The sequence below is a fragment of the Scaptodrosophila lebanonensis genome, unplaced genomic scaffold (genome assembly GCF_003285725.1).
Source record: "Scaptodrosophila lebanonensis strain 11010-0011.00,11010-0021.00 unplaced genomic scaffold, SlebRS2 tig00000085-arrow-pilon, whole genome shotgun sequence".
Taxonomy (NCBI): domain Eukaryota; kingdom Metazoa; phylum Arthropoda; class Insecta; order Diptera; family Drosophilidae; genus Scaptodrosophila; species Scaptodrosophila lebanonensis.
The window spans coordinates 1,554,796-1,581,501 of record NW_022060564.1 but is presented as its reverse complement, the minus strand read 5'-3'; the positions used below and the strand labels follow the sequence as shown (position 1 = coordinate 1,581,501).

The window sequence follows — 26,706 nt, the reverse complement described above, 5'->3', positions numbered from 1 at the left end:
TAGGTACGAAAACTCAAGTATATTTATAAACAGTTATATAGAATTTTATTTATATTTAGTCTAATTCTAAGTTTAAATTCTAAAAAATGAGAATATAAAAAACGAAGTATTTCCAGTTTTGAATCCATCAACCATTAGCAGCTTTCTAGTTATTTTGCCAGTCTATTGCCTGTCTGACCAAAATATTAACAGAAAAATCTCGAATTTCAATTCATTGTCGCTTCAATGAAACCCAATGAGTACTCTATATTAAAACGGAGCTTTTTAATTTGTGTGATATCCCAGAAGCTTAAATAATAGCTTGATAAACAGATTTTAATTCTCCTCCATAACCTTTTTGGATCTATGTATTTATCTTATTATCATACAAGCGGTCATTTATAATTTCCAAATTTATTCCCGATTCTGTTTGTATCAACAAGGCCTTCGGATCGAATTTTATGTTCTCGACAGTATCCGGACAGCAACGAACCATATGATTCTTTAGAATATGTACAAGTCCAATCTTAGACTGTAGAAGGCCTATGCGGCTGCCAATGCAGTTGTGGGGGCCTGTGCCGAAGGGCAGATAAGCCATGGGTACAATAGAACCTTTCTGTTCAGCCGAAAAACGTTCCGGATCGAAAAGATCTGGATTCGGCCAGTACTGTAAAATAAAGAAGAGGGTTGTAGTATGGATTTGAATAAGTTTATGGAATACTTACCTTGGGGTCGCGCTGCAATCCAAACACGGGAATAAAGATTGGGGTCCCATTTTCAATTTTGAAATTATAAAAAGGCTTCAAAGAGAAGCCCGATTTGTCTTTAACACCCATATATTCACGATCTAAGAAGGGGAGTACTGGATACAGACGCAACACCTCGTTTACCACCATGGATAGGTACTCGAGCGAGTTGATCGTCTCATAAGACAGTTTTCCCCCTTCAGCCAGTAGGGCTTCGTTGATTTCTTCGCGCAATCGTTGTTGGAGGTCTGGTTGCTTGGCCAACTCGTATAAGGCGAAAGACATGGTCGATGAGGATGTCTCGAAGCCCGCGGTGAAGAATACGCCAGCCTGAGCAACCAGAAAATCATTGTCTTTGGCATAATGCTCCTTATTTGGTTCCAACGCTGCCTCCTTCTTCAAACTGACTAGAACATCGATGAGATCATTCCGCAGAGTGCCAGTGCGTTCGCGTTCGTGCATCACATGTGAAATACTCTTTCGCATAAAGTTAGAGAACTCGGGAGTAAAAAACGTGATGCGGAAGAACGACACCAGTTTCGGTAAGAAGAAGGCCACAAAAAAGTCCCAGGCACGATGCAATGTAAAGGTGAATAATTTGCGTCCTTGGGTTCGAAAATCCGAGTTTGAATTCTCGAGACTATTGGCGCGTACACCAAACGCTGTGCTATAATTTTATATTTTACACGATTGTTATATATACATATATATACGTATACGAATACTAAAAGCCTGGCCTACCTAGCAATTGTGTCGGTGGTAAAAAGGGCACACAGCTCCTTGATTTCCGTCGAATATTTCCCTTGTTCGTTACTATGACGCACCAGATGCGACTCCAGATCCTCGGCTATCTGCGGTGAATCAAGTTATAGTGGAAATGCTGCAATAAAAGTGCTGCCCTGATCGGCATACGTACCTCCTGCATTAAACCATACATCTGTTTGAGTTTTCCGCTGCTAAAAACAGGCGTCAGCTTCGTGCGTAACTCCTTCCATTTGGGATTGCGGACGAAGAACAGGTTGTTGGAAGCCAAAGCATCGCCGTGAGGATCACAGCGTCCATAGCGATTCGAGAACTATTGAATATGGAAACAATCGTTTAAGTCGACACTAAAGCATTTATAACCCTTTAAGGATCACCATTTTATTAAAAATCAAGAAAGCAATGCTAAAGTTGAGCAGGCTCAACTCTTAAATACCCTGTACCACCCCACAAAAAAAATTGATAATAATAAAACTTGGGATGCGGATATATAATCATTAACTGGACGTGACTATCAAATTTTAAATTTAGTTTCAAATTCCAAGAATAACGGGAGTTATAGAAAATCGCGAATAGCGGGGAATCTGGAGAATCTGGATACCAAGTTTGGTTATTCTAACTATTATACTTTCTGATATCCTTGCGTTCATACAGACGGACATGGCTATATCGACTTGGCTGATCCTATCCTGATCAAGAATATATATACTTTGTGGGGTCTGCCACGCCCCCTTTTGTGTGCTACATATACACTCGCACAAAACTAATATACCCTTTTACCCTTTGGGTACAGGGTATAAAAAATCTGCATTAAAGAACTGGCCGATTTTTACTTTTATTGATGCTTAAGTAAATGGTGAAAAAATGTTAATAAGTTTATGGAATGACCACTTAAAATTAATTTTTAAAAACTCTGTAGAGTTTCGTTAAATATTCTAGTAATAGAATTAAGTTGGTCTTGCTTTATAGTGCTGACAGCAAAGTGTTTTTAAATTCTTTGACTCGATGTCCTCGTTACATACCTCAGTGAAATCCTTTATGAGCACGGATTTGATCAGTTCCGGATCACGTATAACCAATGCGGGCTTATTCATCACATAAATGCCAACGACGGCTTCATTTTGCATACTCGGGGCTTTATATATTTCAGACAGATGTAAGCCGAAATTATTCTCCAGCGTGAACATCTCCTTTGTGTTGCCAATCAGGAATGTGGGTCTCACATACGGCAATCCCTTGCGTTGCCAGTAATTATGGCTGCGCTGGACCCACAGAAATAGCGCGCTTAGGGCGCCAACAATTAAAAAAAGTGCAGCCGTTAAAGCCATTTGAATGCTGGGTGAAGAGGCAATAATTGTACAGTTGTAATTAATATATCACAGCTCTACCAGTTTGTATAATTAATGTGAAAATAATCACAAAATATTGGTAATCAATGAACATACTTTCACTGCAAGATGTAACTCTTTGAAGCAACTTCTTGTATAAAATGCAAGATTAGTTTACGACAGATATTGTACGTCGAGGTGGACTAGATCAGACTTCTACATCATGCAGCTGTTGATATCATTCACAAAATTGTATTTAATAATTTTAATAATAATTTGATAGTTCAAACAAAGAAGATAGATTGGCGGCTTAAGAACACAACATAAACAAATGTTAGATATAGAAGCCCACCACAACACATTTTTAAAAATTGACCAATTTAGCTAAAGCCTATAATTTGTCACCATTGTAATATCCAAGGACTTTGTGAACTCACAAAACACAAAACTGGTTTACACAATGTTTGCAAATACTATATATATATATACCTTGCGAACAAACAGCGACCGAATACGAACGTTCTCAATACGATACTACCGGCGAACCTGTACGAATCGCACGTTTTATACGCGAATCGTCGTTAGTATTCGTTCTATAATTGGGAAACAAATGTAACGGCGCTGATTACATTTTATATGTGTTTTATACGCGATTCATCGTTAGTATTCGTTTTTAATTGAAACACAAATCCTAGAGTCGTGATAGATTGATAACTGTTTATATATTAGGGTGTTTGCTTTTTTAATGTCGATGTCCGATTGCTTTGTCTTGTCTTGCTTTGTCTATAAGCTAGACATTAGACTTAATACAAGTATGTCTAGCTTATAGACAAAGCAAGACAAGACAAAGCAAAGCTTTTTTAATGTCGATGTCCGATTGCTTTGTCTTGTCTTGCTTTGTCTATAAGCTAGACATATTAAGTCCACGAAAGCTAACAATCTAAATGGCTGTCATTAAGTCTGATGGAATGTAAAATTAACTTCAAAACATTTTGAATCTTGATGGGTTCTACATATTAAAAAAGTATCATTTTTTTTTGTTTTCAATCAAATTTCTCACAAGTTCAAACACCCTAATGTACATATGTAAGAACTATTTATGTGTATAGGCTTAAATTTTCATTTGATTACACCTGTCAGTTATTCAAATCTTATCAAATACAAATAATAACAACTTGCCCTGCAAAATATAAACCCATTTAAATTAATGACGCTTCAATTTATTAGCTTGTAATCAGAAATGTTCCGTATTCCGATTCCGATTTAGATGATCGAAATGCTTACAAAATGTGGGTGTAAAAAGTAGAGCGGCAAGACGATGAATGATGAATTTAGTTTGTCCTAGATATGAAATATTTTCCCTCCAGCTGATTGGCGACGAATTCTCTGATCAGACAATCTTTAGGAGATGTGGTTTCTGGGAGATCCCAATATCACGGCTGGAATATTATATGTGGCTATACGATTAGACAATTAGCAACTATTTGTATGTGAATTTAATCACAGCCCTGAAGGCGCCACATGAAATCAAAATAACCTGTACTTGAGCGTAATCCCATTTACGTATCACCCATCACTTATTAAATGAATCAATCTCTTTTACAACTGACAATCACTTACATTGTTTACCCTATTTGATTCGTTCATATGGCAACTATATAATATAGTGAATTGGGTAAAAGAGTATTGTAATGTGATTTTAATTAGTTTATATACTAATTATTATCCCCCGCAAGTTTGAATTAATCTAAATCTAATATAATCTGTTGACGTAATCTCGTAAACCATGATTGAAGTAGTAATTTGGAATATTTTGAAAATATTATCGCTTTTATTGGGAGTCACAGACTTTAACTGAATTTGTACAATCCTTATCGTCAATGTCACTGTTTATGATTAAAATTATCGCTCTGGAATATTATATTATTGTAAAAAGCTCAGATAAAGTTCAGTGGTACAACCATTACCATTATCTACAAATGTCTATTGTTTATATAGTATAACAAATATTTATTCGAAAATTAATCATATTTTCACTTAATTAACACTCATTATTGAGTGGAACACCGATAGCAGTCAGGAGTTGTTTGTTCATAGTCGGTTCTGATTTACCGTCTCAGGTATTAATCTGGCCAGTTGAGTAGTTGAGTGTTTACGCGTTAGTTATTTTGTTTTGGCATTCGCATTCTCAGTTTAATCTAACTGTAGTATTATACTAGTCAATCGGTGGGAATTAAGTATTCAATAATATTCACCTGAAAAATAAAGTAAACATAGATCTTTGACAACAATATCTGGGAACTGATCATTTCTATGGCAACTAGATTATTTGCCGATTTGATTTGGATATATATTTAATGAAACATTAGCCGATCGTTACTATTTGATGCAACAATGTATATACGGGCACCACCTTAGTCGAGGCAAAATTTTACGATCCTTTATTTTCAGTTATCTGCTTGCAGAAATCCGAATTTCAGCGTGACAGTGTTAAAGCTGCGAGACTTATTTGTCTAGAAACAGAAATCCGACAGATGGGGAATGCTTCTTCAGTTCGCCTCGTCATGCTGATCACTAACATATGGCGATCTTTATGCCAGATTGCAAGTCTGATGACGTTCGCGTTCTGTCTATCTTCCTTTCGTTGTTAACAGCTGGGATGTGATTTTATTGCCAAACCTATTTCAGATAAGCGCTTAATAGTAGGTCATGTTCCGTGTGTTGTTTAAACAAATATTGGATTTTAGTTCAAAATCAGAAACAGAACCAATTTTAATGTCACTCATTTAATTAATGTTATAACAGTTAGTACAAAAATGATGGTTTCTTTTATTGCTTTTCGTTTGAAAATGTAAATATCGTTTCTTCTTATAATTAGATATGTATGTGTGTGTATAAATAATTTGGCTTTTAACCTAAGCTCTATGAATTTGATATTTTATGTTAACAAATTTGTTTGTTTGTTGGTTTGTGAATCAACATTCTCTTACGAATGGCTTAACAATTGTTAGCGCACGGTTTAGTTAACAAATTATGGACGCGATGGCTTAATTAATATGACCACAAAACGGTACTTCCTATTTATAAAGAACACACTTAAGGGTCTATAAAAACGGTCTAAAAGCTGCCTATTAAAAAACAGTCATGGTGAAACCAATACTCAATTTAAAAAATACATTTGTTTGTTGTTCGTTATTTTCGCAAAGCCTAATAAAATCTTTAAGTAATACACTCGCTGTATTCGTTGCCAATTGCCAAGGTCTGGCTCAAATCAATCTCGTACGCTTCAGATATGTAATGAGCAGATTATAGATGAACTTATATTGCGCAAGTGAGGGTATGATGCTGTCTCTTTGATGTCGCAGCTGACCAATGACTCGCGGTATGTCCAAGTCCTGGCAGGGGCAAAGAAAATTAAAGTTAATTTCTAATATAGTCGCATAATTTCAACGAGCACCAATACCTCATTGTGGTCCAGAGTGTAGAGCAATAGATCCGCGGTCAAGGTCACGCCAGATCGCCCGCCACCCTCCAGACAATGTATGAGCACTGGCGGATTGGTATTATGACCCGGCGGCACCTCCTGTATCGAGGCCAGACGCACCGAGTTCAGCTCCTCCAGGAAGTCTAGGAAATGATTAACATCCCGGGGGCAATTCTGCTCGGCCCAATCGGCGTACTGCAAATGCCAAACGGAGCGATAGCGCCGCGAGGGCGCATGATACAGTCGTAGCTTACTGGTGGTACAACGATCGGTGGTCTGCGAGAACTCCTGGTACACCTGAAACTGTAGACAAAGTGATTATTTATTGGCATTAATGGATTTAAAGACTTAGAAATAAATATTACTGCCTAATTAAAAAAGTTACGTACCTGTCCAAACTCCATGTGCTGCTGACTACTCGGCGGTATATAACTCATGTCCTCAGTCAATTGCACCACCAAATAGACATCCGCCTCCCAAACGCATTGCCAAAAGATGCGCATTGTCTGGGCCTCGTGCGGGGACTGGGCAACAATATAGAATCGCTGTTTGGTGCCCACAGTCGCCTATAAAATACGAATGGATATAGAACATTTGGCCAATATAGAATCGCTTGAAACCCACGGATATATATGAGGCATTCACATAGCCATGCCTATTGTCCATGGATGGCGTGAGGCGCACGCGATTGTCATCGTATGGCAAAAAGTTGGGATCGAAGTTCTTCGGCTCGTTCTCCTCCAATAGGGCACAATTGTATTGCGCATGCTCGCGACGCTTGGGTATGCGTTCGAACTCCATAAAGAGTTGGGCATCCTGAAGTTTTTCATTGAGTATTTGGCACTATTTGGAAATGAAAGTTAGTTAAGCATTGATCAATGATTTGCTAAACGCTTATATAAGGGAGTATATGCATGCATATCAGCATTATTTTGATATATACTACATATATAATTATTTTGGGGCAGTATTTGAACCTCTGATTGCCTATTATTTGCTGATTAATAACAATATTTGATTAACAGCTTAAATATCAGAATTAATATTTAGGATGGTGGAAAAATATTCGAAATTGTTGTGATTGTATATGCCAGATTAAATATTAAACTTTACTTTGCACATTCAAAAGAAAATAGAAAATGTACGACCATAAGAATTTAACACTTTTCATATTTTAAACCATCTAAAAATTTAAATTAAGACTATTTGCAGTTTATTGCTGTTTAATATTTAAGCAGTTAACTGCCTATTGATGCATTATTTAAAGTACAATTGGGTTGAGGCGTAATAGTATTCAAACCTTGTAATACTGGTTTTGGACTTTAGGAAAATTTTACTGAGTTCCAACAATAGTCTGAAATTGCTCCGTTTTAAGTGATTTGATTTCATCAATGGAGGATTTGTCTTTATTATTAAGCAAGCGGAATATTCTACGACTGCTATTGTCTTCAATAACAATTGCTTACCAGCTTATCCTTGGAATATTGTCCCGAAATGGGCTGTGGTTTGGTCACACCCGTGGACCAACGATGCGGCAAATTGAGATCGTCCTGAGCCAGTTTCAATTTGGTGGCCAGTTTGGCCTGCTGGGCGGCACTATTGCTACTGCTCGCCTTTTCGCGACCCAACGTTGCCGATTTTTGTTTATCCGGCGTCTTGCTGCGCGACAATATATTCCAACGCTTCTTGCGCTTCACCTCTTTGCTGGCCACAGAGGAGGAAGTGGTGTTTAGCATGCTGCTGCTATTGCTATCCAGCGTAGAGTTCAACATGGAAGACGTCGCGGAGGCAGAAAGATTCATGGCACTGAACTGCTGATGCAGCACATCATCGTGGGAGGCGGAAGCATGACGCGCTAGCGTTGTGGCGCCCGCAGGCGAAATGACATCCACGGAATTTGTTGTCGTTGACTTGCTGAGGCTCGCACTGGGCCGATGCTGACGGGGTGGCGGTGTTGCTCCAATGGCTGGAGCTGCCGATGCCGCACGCATTGCACGCTGCGGCGCCTGAGGCTCAAGAAATTGCAGCTCGGTGCTCGCCGCACGCTCACCCATAAACTTTTTCATTTCATCCGGCTGGGGCGGTGGAGGTTGCGAGTTGATGGCCAGCTTCACCACATTGTTGGCATTACTGACTTGTCGAGCCGCGGGCACAGGCAACGCAATACCTTGTGCGGATCCGGCACGTTGACTGCCGCCCGATCCCCGCTGCATGCTGTTGCGTTGCGAGGCAACCCCGCTGCCGGGGGCATAGTGTGGTAGTGGCACGTTCTCATAGATGGGCTCAATGGAGCCGTTGATGGCATTGCGTTGAAGTGGCGTGGGTTGTTGCTGGTGCGGGTGCTGCTGTTGCTGCGCAGATGGCGTCGGTTGAAGCTGTGCTGCTGGCTGTGGACTGCTCGCTGGCGGTGGCACCGCCAACTGTTGACTGCTGGCCGAACCCCGATAGCCGCTGGGCGGCAATGTGGGTGAGTGCTGCGCATGCGTCTCGTAGCTGAATATAAGAGCAGGGTATAAGAATAGTTGATTCGTAAGCTGCCGTTCCACTACTGTTTTACTCACCCCTGACTGTTGGCTGCGACTGCCGCTTGACTCATCGCCGACTGTCGGAGCTGGGACATAATGGATGGCTGTTCCTCGATCATGTTGAGGTTCTCGAAAGTGCCGTGCGGTGGCAGATATGGTTGTGACTGTCCCATATGTCCAATGTATGGATATTGGTGCAACATGGTGGCACCCGAAGAAGTGGGAACATTGCCTCCGTGGACGCCGCTAGCGACGTGCAAATACTGACCGCCATTGAGCAGATTGCGATTGGAAACTAAATCGGGTGATGAGCCCGACACATAATTGCGATATCCCTGCAGCGGACGGGGCGTGGCCACAGCCAGATCGGGAGTTGAGGAGGAACTTAACCGATTAACGGGATATGGCGGCGGCGCCTTGTGGCGCATCATGTGCATGCGTTGGTTGAGCTCCAGATAAGCGGCTGGATGTTGTTGTTGCTGCTGGTGTTGCTGCTGCGCCTGGTAGAGATTGAGCTGATGGGCATGCGCATGCAAGGCTGCGGCAGGCTGTGCCACATCCGGATAGCGATGCGCCGTCAAATGGCCGAAGAGCACGTTCTCCCCATAAACGCTGGGATTGTGCACATCCGGCTGCGAGCCGGCATAGTATGCGGTGGGCAGAGCCAGGCTCGCTGCTGGGGTTGCTGCCGCATAATGCGGCGCCACATTCGCATTCAAATGATGCAGTTCGGCAGAAGGGGTGCGATATTTCAATTGCACTGCCGTCTCATAGTCAGGCGCTGGGCGATAGGTGGGCAGCATGGCTTTCAAGCGTTCCCGCTCGTCGCTGTTGTTATTATTATTGTTGTTGTTGTGCATGCTGGTGCTGCTGCTGTGCAAGTTATTGTTGCTCAAGTCGAGGCAGGAGCTGCTCTGCCCCAGGCCCAAACGAGTGTCCAGCATGCTGTGCGAGAGCAGCTGTGGTGCATAGTCGCTGCCCAGCTGCTGGCTGGCCGCAAGTGAGATGTTCGAGGACATGAGCGCATTGCAAGGCAACTGCGGCGCCGACATATAATCCTCGCGTGATTGCAACAGACGTACATGTTGTTGTTGCTGTTGCTGATGCTGCTGGTGTTGGTGTTGCTGCAGCTGTTGTTGTTCTGCTGCTGCCGCCGCTGCTGCCACAGCAGCCGCCTCGCCATAATCATAGTCTACATAACCCACACTGTCGCCGCCCAATTGTATGCCATTGGCGCTCTCCAAGTCCACGCCGCTGCCCACACTGGATGCAGCCGCCGTCGAACCCGCTGCTCCGCCCAGCGTGGCAGTGTCTATGTGGCGCTTGTAGAATTTATGCTGCGTTATGCATAGCTTCCAGAAATAGCGCGCCGTATCCGCCTCGCTGAAGATGAAACTGCCCACGATGCTGCCATCGCCTTCGGGCTTGTTTTGCTCTATCTTGATGGTGCGCTTATCGATGGTCACTGTGTGGAAGTCGCGCCAGGGAAAGTATTGTCGTCCATTGTCCGCCGTCACCACCATGCCATTGATGGCCAGGCCAAGCCACAGATCGTTGCCCAGCGTGTCCTTGGCCGAGAAGCGCTCCTCGCCATAGCCCTCCAGCTGCTGGCAGCACTGTATATACAGCTCCTCGGCCTGGCTCTGGGTTAGATGCGCAATGCCTGCATGCTGTTGCAACACCTCCAGGACTAGGCCGTCCATGCTGTCGTCATTGGCCAGTCCCTGCATGTTGCGCGGCAGCACCAACGACTTTTTCAAATACTCCTTGGTCTGCTTATCCCCCTGATAGCTGTCGTATTCGGCCTGTCGGCAATAGAGCGCCAGCAAAATGGCTGTGCGTATATCGCAGGCAATGCGCCCCTCATAGATATCGCTCTTCAGCTGCAGAAAGTAGTAGAAGCGTGTGGCCTCATCGCTTAAATGACGCACGCCCGTCGTCACGTAGTGCCGCACCCGTAAATAGATCTTAGGTCCGGCAGCATACTTCTCCAGCTGGCGGCTGAGTGAACGCTCCAAGTCAATCCATTTGAACTCGTCCTCCTTGCCCTTTACGAGATAGCGCAGGCCAAAGAACTCGGGTTGTTGTATGAGCAGGCGCTGGCATACATTATCCAAGCATTCCTGACCCTTGCTCTCCGAGCTGATGGTGCAGTCAACAGTGGTGGAAGAGTCTGTCAAATGAGAGAGAGGGTTTAGTGTCAATATATAACATTTATTCGCCCAACTTTTAAAACTTGTTGTACCCATGAACTCAGAAACGCTATTAGTTAAGAGTTATTGAGTCTATGATAGCGATTACGTTATTGGATACCAATAGCATTTTGATAAGGGGAATACAAAAAATGCTGTACATTTATTTCGCTGCCAAAAATCATATTTCAGAAAACTGAAATTCTTAAATTAAGAAATTCTTGTAGGAGAGTTGCAGTTTCGAAACAAATGCATGCATCGATGTGATCTTTGACAACACATTATGGGGGTTTATCTGGTACATTAAAAAAACGATTAAAGCGTTAAGTAAACACAACAAACTGCTTAACTGTCAAAAAAAACGTTACTAAATTCACATAAAATTTGTTTGGAAGTGAATTCCAGAACACACTCGACTATTCTCGATTGGCGCATTGAGACAGTGGTTTCGGTTTTTGAAATTCTAAGCTCGTCCACCGTCGACGTGTTGTGCACGCGCTTATAGATAAAAGCGTAAGCAGATAAAAGATACATCCATACACACACGCACGCACACACCCTGATGTTGTTGTCGATAAAAAACATAGCGGGAAGCGTCAAAAGCACAAGCAAATATGCTAATGCCTTTTCTCCATGTATGTTTTCTATTTTTGTTGTTTCTGTTGCCGTTGCCGTTGTGACGTATGCGGCGGCGCTACTCGACCGCTTCTATTAGCCGGAAATGGTTTCAACGTTGATATTTTGGCTTTTTGCAGGCTAACATGCGCTTGCAGGAAGCGACACTGTTAACTAACAGTCTGCAGGGTCATAACAGCGACGCAACAGGTACTCGACTAAGGCATGTGAGGAATTTAATTTTGTTGTTGCTGTTGCCAATAAATGATTTTGCATAAGCAAACACATTTCTGAAAACAGGTAATGGGCATGGCCAACAATAGCTGGTAAGATAAACAACAAGAACAATAGCGAACTTATCGCGCTACACTGTGACTCGTTTGCTGGCTAGCTGCTGTTGTTGTTGCCAGCCATAAAACGGCAATTATGCTTTTCCATTAAAGAAGGCAGTGATAAAACACACCGACAAGTGTAAAATTTGACGCAAATTTGCCAGACACCAGCTGTTTTGTTGTTGTTTTTGAGACAGTCATGCAATTGAAATGCACACTTGCGCGTTATTTATTCTTGGTGTTGGTCGCTGTTACTGTTACGCCCCCACCTACATACATACATATATGTATGTATATAAGGAACTCACCTAGCAAATGGTGCACGGATATTACAAATAGGCTTTTTGAAGTTACATTGTACTGACGGCATTTCTTAAGAAATTTAAGTGGCATTTCCGTGCCGTAATCGCACGCGTCTTTACGTTAAAATGTATCTCCAATTGGCAAACACAAAACTATAGTTAATAAACTAGGGGTGTGAAAACACATCGATTAATTCAGAGTCGACGATTTGTATAAGGCGTTGAATCGATTTCTATTTTATCGATGTATCGATGTTTTTTCAAAACATCGCACATTTTAAAACAGTTGCAATGTTTTTTTATTTGGTTTTTCTAAAGAAATGCATTAAAGATTCCATTCAACCATAATTATAGCAAAATATATTGACAAATATCATCTATTTCATGAAGCTTTATTTTTTGTTTAAAAAAATCGACTCTATTTAAATTAAGCAGCATTGTAAAATAGAATAGCCCTGAAAGCATCAAAGTTTCGCTTTTATTTTATTTTTATACAAAAATACACAAAAGGGTAACGCTAGTGATATTCCTTTTTAAATCGATTGGGCACCGTTGCTAGCATCGAGAGCTGCCAGATCAGTGTTGAAAGGCTTGCACAAGCTCGTATTTTTTGTTTGTGCAGCAAAAGAGTTGCAGAACAGCTGCCAATCAGCGCTAGCCATATGTTCCGTTTGACTCAAGCATGCTTGTGTTGTACATTTGCATTGGTGTGTGTGTGTGAGTGTGCACCGCAAGCTGCTGCCTTCCATTGATAACTTTTGCCGCTGGTTGTCAGAGTCAGAGTCAGTCAATCGGACGGCTTGCAACTGGAAACGTGTCTGTCTCATTTCGCGCTGCCGTTAGTCTGTGATTAACCAGCTACAAATACATATGTGTGTACATATTTGAAATACATATATGTAGGTACATACATATATAACGTCTGACGTCTTCGTCGTGCCTGTCCACTTTAGCCAAATAAAATAAAAAATTGAAAAGCGGTGTAAAACGGCAGACGTGTGTGGAAAATCAGGAAAAACAAATTCGTAGCTAGGAGAAAATATTGTGTGTACGGTGCATGCACGAGTGTTTTGTTGTTGTGCGCTCGTCTCAATAAGTACATAGAAACAGTGTAAGTGTTAAATGCTAAGTAAATAAAACCATATCAACACACACATACATACATACATGCACACACAATATTTCAATGCGCACTACGGCCAGCCAATATGTTTAACTAAGCGATTTTTTTTGCCACGCGCAGTCCAATATTCATAAATTAATTGAACATTTCGAACACGAAGCCCTGCATTGATGGTCAAGGTTACAACAACAACGACGGCAACAACAACAACAATTCCGATACAAACCTACCAATAATTATAAAACAGACACGCACGCGCATTAGGCGCTGTGGGTGCGAGCGAGATGGCCATATGTGTTGGGAGTTTAAAGTTCGCTACCTGTTGCTTTTGTATTGACCATCAAACAGGTAGTTGTGTCGCTTCAAATGTTTCAGAGACGAATTTGAGGTTACATTTATAAACACGCGCGTGCACACATGCTGCTCCTCTTCCTCTTCTTTAACGACACTTAAAATGCAATTTGTTTAAAGTTTGTTCCCATTATTTGCGCTATTTTTAGGCACGCCCAAACACATACAAATATGCGTACTTAAGTATACGCGCATGTGTGTGTGCGTGTGAACACACAGATTTCCAGCATCAACTGCTTAGATTGTATAATTGACAAACGCGCAGACTATAGCTGTACATACATACATGTATACACACACATACATATGTGGCCAGCCAGCCAGCCTGTTGCGCTATCAGCTGTTACGGTTACTCTTGTTGTTGTTGCTCATTTTATTGATCAAATTCGTTGCAGATAGAGCTGGAAAATATTTGATGCTTGCAACCATCGGTATTTTCCAACTTCTTTAAACAATCGTTGATTTTTGTAAAGCTATTTATTTGCATACAAACAGTTATAGTTAGTCAAGATTATTTTAGACAACATCTTTGCTGAATCGACCATTGAAATCTGTGTTCATTCATGATTACATATCTATATAAAATTCCTCTCAAATCTAAATCAGTTGATGGAAAGACAAATTTAAACCTCTTTACTGGACAAAGATGCTTAACCCTCTGAGGCCCACCTAAAATAATGTTCAAGCCAGCCTTCGGATCGATTTCTCTATTGCTAATAGTTTGATCGTAGAGTGTGAAGCTAGTTTGGTCAAACTGCAGAGTATCTGAGAGCAGCTCTGCAAGAATGTCTATTGCAAACCAAAAAACCAGTTGCATGAATGCCACTAAAAATTTATTGTTGCTTTTCTTGACACGCAAAGCCGAATAAAAAACCATCCATGATGCCAAAAATTCAACTTAAGCGCTACTATCGATAGTTCCATCAGTTATTTTCCAGCTCTAGTACAAATGGCTCTGTAATTTGGACTATGTACGCCATATGTATATATGTCTGTCTGTCTGAATGTTGTGCGCTACTCAGGCGGGCGACAACAAAGTGCAAACCTAATAAACAGCTTAATATAATCAGCTGTTTTTAATTAAGCTAAACGCAGCCAGACAAGGCCAATTTGAACAAAATAAAACACAAAATTTCGGTTTGATGGTCCACAATCAATATGTATGCATGTATGTATGTATTCATGTATGTACATTTAATATATTAGATGTGGGCGGGACTCGTGACTTTGCCTTTAAAGTCTTCTACTGAAACGTAAATACAATTCTTTATCATTTTCTTCGACGATTTTCGTATTAAGATTATTCGTTTTGTATTTCAAACAAGCCCCGTTTTAATGTTGCTGTTTACAAATTATTAAATGCTTATTTTTATACATGCATAAATAAAATACAAAGACAACAGAAAACAGAAGACATTTGTAACTGTTATATTCAGAAGTTATAGATACGATATCAGCATTTGTTTAATAGCTTTAGTCCATACAAATATTTAACAAAACCCGTACTAAATAAAATTTGGATTTTTGGAAAAGGCTTTTTGTTTATTAGACACAATTACTGTTCTATCTACGAAGAGCAGAGCTACCTTCATCAAACCTAGCGTCTAAGCGAACATATAGGGCTAGTTTGGTCTCTGAAACTTAATGTTTCGCAGACAACCGACTGCAGACAGATAGAGATATAGGTACAGATTGAACGTGAGAGTCACAAAAAAGTGCGCTTCACCTATTTCTATATTTTTAGTTGTATATTTTTATTTTTAGTTAGAAATATGTTTCTACGCGTCTCACAATCAGCGCAACAATGTCATTTACCTTTGTTTATTACAACAATATTTGACTTTGAACCCAGTGAACCGACTCGTTCTAAAACGTATGTAAATACGTAATGCCTTCATAAAATTGTTTGAATAAAAGCATATCGGTGTGGGCCATTCGTGTGCCCCAGAAACACCCCAAACGTTAAAGTTACTTGCCAGCCATAATTAAAATCGCTCCACTTTTGCCCTTTCACTTTTTAGAAAACCCAAAACCATTTCGAAATAGAGGGACCAAAAACAATTTGCCGAGCGAACAAGCTCTAAAAACAAAGAAATGGTTTTAGTGGAGGCTAATGTTTGTTTTAACTACATTATACAGAGGGTTTGTTAAAGTATTTTAAAGTTTAGAGTATTGCTTAAAGTGTATTGCAAAAGTCTCATTAATGCTTTATACGCTAACTGTGAATATACCAACATCCCCCTTATAAATACTTGTTATGTAGTACTTTATACTTTAATCGAATAGCAGCATTCAAATATCTATTAATCTGAACTATTTAAATAATATAAAACGTATCGCAATTTCTTAGAACAGAATTTTGCCCGCCTCTTTTATCTTATTGTTTATACTGAGATTTATATTTCAACTAATTATTTACATATCTGTTTATGTTTAGAATCGAAATTAGTAAAGGCTCTCTAATTGAAAAAATATTGAGCCTGTTACGCTCTGTAGTCCTAAGATTTCGTAAATGTAATTAACAAATTTTCCTTAATTGTTAAATTTCGTTAAATATTGGTTCGAAATATCTAAAATTGGCTTAGCTCAAGCTTGCAACCAGCCCTATTTATACATTTATATTGCATCAGTATTTTCAATATTTAATTATAATACATATTGGAAATGCTTATATTTCTATATACTTGTAGTCTTGTTTCAAGCGCTTTGTAGACACGCAGTACTTTCCAAGATCAGCAGAAATCGCGTAATTATTCAAAGCCTAAACATGCTTATGTCAAACAAGTAAAAAAGCTAAAGTCGGGTGTCCCGACTTTGAAATACTCTGTACATATGTTTACAATAATTATAGAAAAAAAAAAATTATGAAAATAAAAAAAAATTTTGATCGATATTACCTCTCTCGGTATTCGAACTCACGTAAAGGGTTTATAATTGCACATTTACATAGCAATTGCGTCTGTGTGAGTGTATGTATGCCTATGCGCATCTATTCGTGTCTGTGTAAGCATTTTCGCAGTCAACCAAACAGCAACATCAACAACAGCCGCGGGCAGCGCTTGAGCAGCGCTGCAGCAGCAAATATATTTATGGCTATAACTTCTCGTTAAATCGGTCTATCATAGTGAAACTTGGTATACGGACATATAATAACCAACTGGGGGTATTTACAAAATTTTAGTTCGAAATTCCAAGAATTACGGGAGTTACGATTTGCGGGGTAGAGAGGGGAGGGAGGGAAATTCCAAAATATATATTTTCTGCGTATTCACATAAGGCATCTGGGACTAAAATTTGGTGTTCCTAGGTCTTATAGTCTCCGAGATATAGGCGATTATACGAATGGAAAATCGGGAAAACCCCCATAGGGGGGAAGTGGGGGGGAAAATCAAAAAAATAAAACAAACTCGTATAGAATACACACATAACGCATCTTTGTGCAAAATTTGGTGTCTCTATCTCTTATAGTCTCTGAGATCCAGGTGTTCATACGGACGGACAGACGGACAGACGGACAGACTGACAGACGGACAGACTGACAGACGGACAGACGGACAGACAGACAGACAGGGCTAGATCGACTCGTCTCGTCATGCTGATCAAGAATATATATACTTTGTGGGGTCTGCCACGCCTCCTTCTGCCTGTTACATTTTTCAGCTCCCGCAAACCTAATATACTCTTGTACATTTCATGTACAGAGTATAAAAATTTATTGACAAACATCGAACAGATTTCAATCTCTGTGCAACTGTATATATATACGTATAGTATATATATATGTACATTTTTATAAAGGCATGTCTGTAAATATTATTAAACGGGCTTACGCTTCCAAAGACGCCATAGAGATAAGAAACAAAAAACTCGCCTATTCATGCTTACTATGAGCATAAAGAGCGTTCACACACACATACATACATATAAACATTCCCGTGCATAGTTCAATGGCAGTTCCAACTATAGTCTGCGGTTGTCGAGCGTTAAGCTTCGTATACCTCCGGTACATCTGGATCGCATCGCCGGGGCGGGAATCGTCAAATCATCGTGCGCGTGCAAAATGACGCCAAGTTGTAACGATAAGCTCTTTTTTTGCCCTAGACAACATGGAAATTATAATTTCTAATCGGGGATTAAACTATTAGTGGGTGCGGAAGCGCAACAAATTTTTAAATCTATTTGTGAACAGCTGCGAAAGTGTAAACAGACGCGAAATTTGAGGGAATTATCAGTAATCTTTTGGAGGAGTTTTGCCCTTTGGAGGTGGCGTTAAACTAGAAAAAACACAGTTGTTTGTTTGCTCTCAATGTTTGGTTAACTGACTGCCTGGTTAAAGGGATTCTCACTCATTAACCCGCACTGCCAGAAAGGCCAATCATACTTTCACATTGGGTGGCAAAGTTGCTCATAAAACACACGCCAATCACCAGATATACATACTTATGTAAGTATATACATATATAAATAAACCTTTACGGTCTGATAAATTGTAAACGCGCTTTAAAACACACGAATAGATTCAATTTGCGCGATAAAAGGGAAGCAAGTTGCTTCAACTATACAATAAGTCTTAAACTAAATTCCTAAAATATCTAGAAAACCTTAATTTTCACCAATATGAGTATTCTGTAAAGCCGACCTAGTTTGTGCGAAAGCGACAGTTTCAAAATGTTTAAATAGTATTAATCTGTAATATTTGGCTTAAAGACTTAAGCTAGTTTCGTCTGTCAACCCCTGATATCTGTGATGGGATGAATTGAAGTCGCTTCAGAACCATATACCAAAAATTTGACTTATTTCTGGATGAACCGTCAAGTACTACATTTCCATCATCTCTTGCCCTTAAGCCGTCTGTACCATAATGCTGTCCCTCATTTTGTCAATGAACCGTATTGTGAAAAACCGCATTTATTTAAATTTAATATGTATATGTATAATTTGACCGATTGCCAGCAATTTTTGTGTGGTCTGTCGATACGGCGACCGTGGAGGAAAGAGAAACGTGAGTTGGCGAGCTATAGTTTGACATTGAGTTTTTTTTAGTTACTCAATTGAGGGAACTCCACTAAGGGTAATTGTATGTGGTGTCAGTTATTAATAATAATATAATAATTAGTGCACGAACAAAGAAGACATTCTTCTGTTATTTTATTAACAAATTAAATTAGCAGTTAATAATGAGTAGCTCATCAGCCAGCAGGATATCAGTTATCAACAAAGAAATGCAACAAAGAAAAGGAAGAAAAAGGAACAATATTATATAATATATTTAGATATCGATTGATCCATTACTACGAGAAATTATTTAAATGTTTGTCCATTCCATCCAAGTCATACGATATACAGCTCCAAAAAAGCATAAGCTTTCCCACCACCTCAATAAATAATAGAAACCATCTTTCTGGCTGGAACACATCACATGTCCAGTTCCTCCAAAATCTTTCGAGCGTCACACTTTGCCAATTTTGACCTACAAAGTGCGACAATACATTCGGTTCGCCACTTGTCCTCCACATTTGTGTTCAGTTTTTCAAGCCCACCTCGTGTGTCTGTCTAATTCGCAATGCTTTGGGCGATTTCTTTTGCTATTCATTTTTTGTGTGTGTTTCGTTTTCGTTTTTTGTGACCATAGCGCACCTTTCCTAATGTGTTCGCATTGACGGCGGTAATTTGCATACGCGTCCGTCGCTGGCTAATGTTTAATATTTATTTTTTGCCATTTGTTGACCACAGCAACAACAGCAACAACAACAACACGCGCTCCACTCTTAGAACTATCGCACTGACAATTCCTATGCTAAATTACTGGTATAGTATAGTGGCTGTGTATAGGAAACACGTAGACACCAAATAGGAAAGAGTACAGACGAGTCGTAAACTTGCAAGGCTACCTGGCGTTGATTTGTAATTTGCATTCATTAGAAAACGTCAGCAACTATGTATAATTGCCCGGTAGCTACAAACGCTTACAGTTAATGATGTAATTTGTTGTTTAGTCCACGAACACAAAAGGTATAAATAAGTTCGCAGCCATTTATCACTATTGGTTAAAGTAGTTAAGAAGATTTTGATGAAATTGAAAGTACCTTTTTAATACCGATTGATTCTCTACTGTAGCAAAAAATTGTAAATTGTAAATTTATAATTCGATAAATCAATATTCAATGATAATTCAATGATAATTACTAAGAATTCCATTCTTAAATATTGGCTCAAATGTATTTTCCATCAAATATATATATACTATATCATTTTAAGTTAGCTCTTCCCTTTGTTTTAGAAGTCGAAAATGGCAACTAGGTTTTTAAATAGATTGGTTCTTCATTTAAATTTGGAATATTTATAATAAAAAGTTTGTATTGTTACACTAGAAAAATGACTAATTTCTCTTATCTTGAAACAAATATTAGCTACGGAAAGTTGTTTTAAAATTTATATTACAAATACAAGTATTTCGTCATATGATTAATTGACACTTTTTTGCAAATGCTTTTGGTATATTATTAGTAATTCTAATTAGTATCTAAAGTATTTAATGTCATGATCCTTCTGATAATAAGTACATATATACATACTATATGTCTGTCGGCTTAGGTTATTGGTCGTGAACTATTTTGAAACTATTTTCAAGAAAAGTGGTGCCTAATAAGACTCGTATTCAATAAAGCTCAGATAAAAAGTTCTTCCACATTGTTCTATTTTTCAAATATCTTTAAAAACTATTCGAATTAGTTATTGTAAAAGCATGCTGCTAATATTAACATTTCAAAACAATGATGGTGAAAGGGATAGTGAAAAGTTTATCTTAAATTTGTTAATTTCAGAAAACTCGAATATTTATCAAATATATAATGTGTATTTGTATACTATTTGTATACTATTCTCTGTAGCACTTTCTTCATTGATGGGGGTTTCTATAATCTCACGCAATACTATAATTCTTCTTCTTTTTTCGCACCCGCCTCGACATTTTCATCATTTCCATTACACTATTGTACATACAAAATATGAAATAGATTTTAACAAGCGTGTGATTGTGTGAGTGCTTGTTTGTAAATGTGTATGTGTGTGGGTATTGTATTGTTGATAAGCTTCGTGTGCAAATATATAGCCAGACAATAAAATCGTGTTTGCACCGCGCCAGCCGTTTAGTGTTAGACCAAGACCGGAGCTGTCGCGTCGCGAGTTGTGCAAGCCTGCAATTACACATCAAATACATACATCATATTAGTTGAAATTGTTTTGAATTACATAACGGCAAATTATAGTTGATATTACAGTTAACGAATTGGCAAGGCGAGCTTGTTTATAGTTTTTCAAATTTCAATGTCAAGATGGGGAAACCTGACGCTGATCAAGCGAGAAAGAGTGGGAGAGAAAGAGAGAGAGCGAGAGAGAGAGAGATTCTGAGAGCTGCATCAGTTTACAGTTAGAGCAAGTGCGGAAGTGCGGACCGTTACAGGCACTACTATAGTAAAAATTGGCGGCTCTGAGAGAGACTCTGTCGCATACAATTTGTGCTTACGTGGCATACATTAAGTGCGTATCGCTGTCGTATATACATACATATATGTATACCTACATACACACTTACACATACACCTACCACCTATGTACATATATACATACATATGTACATACATATATACAGAGCTCTATCGATGTGGGTACGCGTTTCAAAGTGCGCCCTATGCAAATGGAAAAAGTTTTCGTCTTTTTGTATAGTGTATGCAAATTTTGCGATGAAAATGCGGCAAACTGCAAACTCTCTTACACACATACTTGTACATATCTACATATAAATAGTACACACATACATATCTAGTATAGCTATTATTTATATCTGTCTATGTTTATAAATATATTCACAGTAACCAAGTCCAGTCTGCATCAACGTCATCCTCCTCATCAGTATGGCCAGTGAGAAACCCATAGAAGCCACAGGTGATGAGCCCTTTCTGGGCCTGCTCGATGTGGCTCTATTGGCGGTACTTATAGCAGGTGCTGCCTGGTATTTTCTGCGCAGTCGCAAGAAGGAAGAGGAGCCCATCCGAAGCTATTCCATACAGTGAGTATTACTTCGAACTGCATACATACATGAATAGTTCAAAGACCCGGCTTGTGAATAAAATTCGAATTTAGAGTTCAACTAACGCTGATTCGATTGATGTTGATTGTCTGCTGAAGATTGTTAAATGGTGATGAACTTTGTAAAACAGTCAATCAATCTTTTTATCATATCAGACTGTTACGAAAAGAGTGTTAATATAATTATATAGAGTGTTTATCATTTGAAATGCATGAATTAGCTTCAGATAGCTTGCAATTGGGCAGAGTTATGGTCAGACAGACAAATAATTTGCACACAAATTCAAATTTCGTTAAAAACCTGCCTTTTGCATAAAATTGTTGGTATTTGCCGATTTCTGACACACATACTTAATTGTATACATACTTGTGTACAGATTATTTGCCTGTCTGAACGTAAATTAATTTAATATAGTATAATGCACTATCCATGTGGATTTATGCTAACTAATTAACTTTGATTCCATACAGACCTACTACAGTGAGCACCAGCAGCGCTGTTGAGAATTCATTTATCAAGAAACTGAAAACTTCGGGTCGTAGTCTGGTCGTCTTTTACGGCTCACAGACGGGCACCGGCGAGGAATTTGCCGGTCGTCTGGCCAAAGAGGGTATACGCTATCGCCTGAAGGGCATGGTTGCCGATCCTGAGGAATGCGATATGGAGGAATTGCTGCAATTGAAAGACATCTCCAACTCATTGGCCGTCTTCTGTTTGGCCACCTATGGTGAGGGTGATCCCACAGATAATGCCATGGAATTCTATGAGTGGATCAACAATGGCGATGTCGATCTAACTGGCCTTAACTATGCGGTAAGTAGCCAGTACCTCTAACTAATAGTACTCCGTTATCATAAAAGCGATTACATGTTTTGGTGGTTTGTTGGCCTATCTATTGGCCTTCAAAACTGCCGGCATTCACGCTTATCGAGCAGTGGCCCTAATGATAACGTTCCTTCTATCAAATAATAAGCGGCAATTGTGTATTTCATACAATTGTTATTTGTGCTTATCAGGGCTGATAATATCTTCTACAAAGATTTAGATATTTAAAAAAGGTTGCCAGCTTGGCAATATGCATTTAAAAATATTTTTACAATAACCGCATGGATTTATTTTCGCTTATATCCCATGCCTTTTTGCGTGCCAAATAAAAAATACGTGAATTGTATATATAAATATTTATACAATTGTATATAATTAAAAATTGACCTAACATGGTACTGTATTTACATAAAGAAAATGCTGAGCTCATCCATGAATCGAATTCGACTCGCTGACGTAGTATACAGAGCGCAGTAATAAGCTAATCAGGCACAAAATCAAGCTTTTCTCTTGAAATTTCAGAAAGTATTTAAAATCAAACGTTATTACAATAATATCCTTATATTTGTATTACGTTTCTACTTTGTTCATTTTATTATTAAATACCACTCGTACATTTAAATTACATTAAAAAAGTAGTCAATGGTATGCTTTAAAAAAGTTCATAAAGTTTTAAATTCGTTTGGAATAGGAAATATTTAAATAAATATAATAAAGAAAATAAATTGAACCTTTATTTTATAGCAAAAAGCGCTTAAATTGGTGATTTAAATGGAAATGCTAAAATAATATTGTATAAACGTCTGTTCAGATTACAAATATATTATATAGCCACGGATACTGCTCAGATAAGCTCAGATAATTATACATTCGTGCCAGTAATTTAAATATTAAAATATTTGACAATTTCTCATAAGCTTTTCTGAAATGATTTTGCTTGAATTGTGCCCACCGTGCACATGTGCTCGAAAGCTTAAAAATGCTTGCGCCATGCGCCATTCACAATAGACGCCTTATCAACAGCTGAGCGTTCCACCATAAATTGTCAAAACGTGCACACGCCGCCCTGCAAAGTGTTTTGGTTGCGTAAAATGTGCGATTTGTTTATTAAAAAAAATGACGAATATTAATTATAATAGCTTAACGTGAATATGTCTAGTGGAAACGTTTATTGAATTAAAACACAGAGAGGTGTATCGGCGTTAATGTCTTCGGCTGACGTAACAGCCGCAGCAGCATGTTAAATACGCTCGGCTTCAATGCCGCCCTCAGCCTCGGCACGCGCCGTCAATGCCGCACTTTGCTCGCACTGCTATTTAATGATTTATGTAATAAACCAAAGCGCATATTTAGAAGAGCACAGCGCAGGGTAATTACAGCCTTCCACACACATGTACATACATACATATGTATATCTATGATAATATAGGAAGACACACCTGTTGATATGCGCAGTTATTAATTTGTTGATTTCTCCTAAACTTTATAGGTATTCGGTCTGGGCAATAAAACCTATGAGCACTACAATAAGGTAGCCATCCATGTGGACAAACGGCTGGAGGAATTGGGCGCCACTAGAGTATTCGAACTCGGACTAGGCGATGATGATGCGAAGTAAGTATGCATGTACTCCTTTTTTTTTTAGTTAACTTCATTCATTATTTAGGAACAGAGGCTATAATGTATAATATTAATTCAGTTTCATACAGATGTAGTATTTTAAAGATCCACAGAAGAATTAATTATGCTTTTAGCGCTTTTGTTTTTTGTTCTGCTGAATAATAAGCTTTTTCAATAATAAGTTCTAAATTGTATCCACTATAATACGAGTATTAATACAATAGTCACCAAAAAGTTTTAATCTGTAAAATTTGATTTTTTGAAGGATATCTTTAATCAAATAAAAATTGTTTTCAATTTTTAATATAATAGTTTTCAAATAGAACCGTTTTTTATTTTTATAAAATAAATTGGAACTAATGGAAATTTAATTTGAATCCACAGCATTGAAGATGACTTCATTACGTGGAAGGATCGCTTCTGGCCCGCCGTCTGTGACTTCTTTGGCATTGAGGGTGGTGGTGAGGAGGTGCTCATCAGGCAATATCGTCTGCTGGAGCAGCCCGATGTGCTGCCAGACCGCATATACACTGGCGAGATCGCGCGTCTGCATTCAATGCAAAATCAGCGACCACCCTTCGATGCCAAAAATCCCTTCTTGGCGCCCATTCGAGTCAATCGGGAACTGCATAAGGGCGGCGGCCGTTCGTGCATGCACATCGAACTGAATATCGATGGTTCGAAAATGCGTTACGATGCCGGCGATCATGTGGCCATGTATCCCATCAATGACAAGTCGCTGGTGGAGAAATTGGGTCAATTATGTAATGCCGATTTGGATACGGTCTTCTCATTGATCAATACTGATACGGATAGCAGCAAAAAGCATCCATTCCCCTGCCCCACCACCTATCGCACCGCTCTGACGCACTATCTGGAGATCACTGCCATACCGCGTACGCACATTCTTAAAGAGTTGGCCGAATACTGCTCGGATGAGGCAGATAAGCAACTGTTGCGTAGCATGGCATCCATAACGCCCGAGGGCAAGGAGAAGTACCAGAGCTGGATACAAGACGCCTGTCGCAATATTGTGCACATACTGGAGGACATTAAAACGTGTCGACCGCCCATTGACCACGTGTGCGAATTGCTGCCTCGCCTTCAGCCGCGTTACTATTCCATCTCGTCGTCGGCCAAGCTACATCCGACCGATGTGCATGTTACAGCGGTGCTGGTAGAGTATAAGACGCCCACGGGACGCGTGAACAAAGGTGTGGCCACCACATACCTGAAAAATAAGCAGCCGCAGGACGGTGGGGAGGAGGTCAAGGTGCCAGTCTTTATACGCAAGTCGCAGTTTAGACTGCCCACAAAACCGGAAACGCCCATTATTATGGTTGGACCCGGTACTGGACTGGCGCCATTCCGTGGCTTCTTACAGGAGCGTCAGTTCCTGCGCGATGAGGGCAAAACAGTGGGCGAGTCTGTGCTCTATTTTGGCTGCCGCAAGCGCAGCGAGGATTACATTTATGAAGCCGAGCTGGAGGAGTGGGAAAAGAAGGGCACACTAACGCTAAAAACAGCATTCTCGCGAGATCAAGAGAAAAAGGTGTATGTTCAGCATTTGCTTGAACAAGATGCAGACCTCATATGGAATGTCATTGGCGAGAACAAAGGTCACTTTTACATATGCGGGTGAGTAATAATCATGCTTTGAAATGCCACTAAAATTAGTTTAAAAATAAATATTTAGTATTGCTCCTTTGATAAAATTTGTAAACGGCATTTAAAGTTATTTGTTAAATCTTTGTTTATCTCTTTTAATCTCTATATATTTTTCGATATGCAGTGACGCAAAGAACATGGCTGTGGACGTTAGAAACATTCTAGTGAAAATTCTGTCAAGCAAGGGTAACATGAGCGAGGCGGATGCTGTGCAATATTTGAAGAGGATGGAGGCACAAAAACGCTATTCTGCCGATGTCTGGAGCTAATCACGCACATTTCTCAGTCGGGAAACAAGCTCCGGACACATGTAATAAGCACATTTTTCTAAATTTTCATATCACTGTGCGTATATACATATTTTCCATATGCATGTAGTAGCACATTGTCTGTATGTTAATATTAATTAAGCTATAAAGTAAAATTCTCGGTTTGGGAACGTTTGCCGCGGTTCAACAAACAACAACTACAACTACAACCACAATTAAGAATATGTAGATGTAGTGTAAATGAATTGAAATGTTGCCCTTTATACACACCATATGCCTTAAATGATTGTTGAGCTAACTCAAATGAGCGAGAAAGTAAACTGTGTAAAAAAGTAATAGTGAATAATTTTTGTCTATATGCAATTAATTTAATTTTTTAGTATGCATATATTGTGTATTTTTGGTGATTTAAAACAAACAAATTGTGCAATTGTCACACTGAAAATGTATTTTCTAAATAAATTGAAAGAAAAATTCAACTATTGCAGGTCTGGAG

At 39.3% G+C, this 26,706-nt stretch overlaps 3 protein-coding genes across 5 annotated transcripts; 1 reads left to right on the top strand and 2 right to left on the bottom strand.

Annotated features, from left to right (window-relative positions):
- Positions 1-22: 22 nt before the first annotated feature.
- Positions 23-3,443, bottom strand: LOC115626264 (cytochrome P450 6g1-like). Of its 2 annotated transcripts, none has more exons than XM_030521574.1 (6): positions 3,305-3,443; positions 2,510-2,822; positions 1,642-1,800; positions 1,467-1,576; positions 705-1,392; positions 23-646 (listed from the first exon to the last, which is right to left on the bottom strand). In XM_030521574.1, the coding sequence occupies exons 2-6, from the start codon at positions 2,813-2,815 to the stop codon at positions 344-346; spliced, it is 1,566 nt and encodes a 521-aa protein (XP_030377434.1). In that variant the 5' UTR covers positions 2,816-2,822; positions 3,305-3,443; the 3' UTR covers positions 23-343. The 2 variants fall into 2 exon arrangements, with proteins under 2 accessions (XP_030377434.1, XP_030377435.1); XM_030521575.1 differs by lacking the exon at positions 3,305-3,443 and adding an exon at positions 2,933-3,039.
- A 2,162-nt stretch (positions 3,444-5,605) lies between these two features.
- LOC115626461 (tyrosine-protein phosphatase non-receptor type 21) lies at positions 5,606-12,406 on the bottom strand. Its single transcript, XM_030521843.1, has 7 exons — positions 12,272-12,406; positions 8,861-10,997; positions 7,766-8,792; positions 6,924-7,142; positions 6,689-6,865; positions 6,279-6,602; positions 5,606-6,210 (listed from the first exon to the last, which is right to left on the bottom strand). The coding sequence occupies exons 1-7, from the start codon at positions 12,354-12,356 to the stop codon at positions 6,082-6,084; spliced, it is 4,098 nt and encodes a 1,365-aa protein (XP_030377703.1). The 5' UTR covers positions 12,357-12,406; the 3' UTR covers positions 5,606-6,081.
- Positions 12,407-13,076: 670 nt separating this feature from the next.
- On the top strand, positions 13,077-26,546 carry LOC115626295 (NADPH--cytochrome P450 reductase). 2 transcript variants are annotated; one of them, XM_030521623.1, is made up of 6 exons: positions 13,077-13,376; positions 21,611-21,807; positions 22,299-22,641; positions 24,143-24,267; positions 24,658-25,911; positions 26,066-26,546. In XM_030521623.1, exons 2-6 carry the CDS (start codon positions 21,653-21,655, stop codon positions 26,208-26,210), a joined length of 2,022 nt encoding a protein of 673 aa, XP_030377483.1. In that variant the 5' UTR covers positions 13,077-13,376; positions 21,611-21,652; the 3' UTR covers positions 26,211-26,546. The 2 variants fall into 2 exon arrangements, with proteins under 2 accessions (XP_030377483.1, XP_030377484.1); XM_030521624.1 differs by lacking the exon at positions 13,077-13,376 and adding an exon at positions 20,933-21,278.
- The last annotated feature ends 160 nt before the right edge of the window (positions 26,547-26,706 follow it).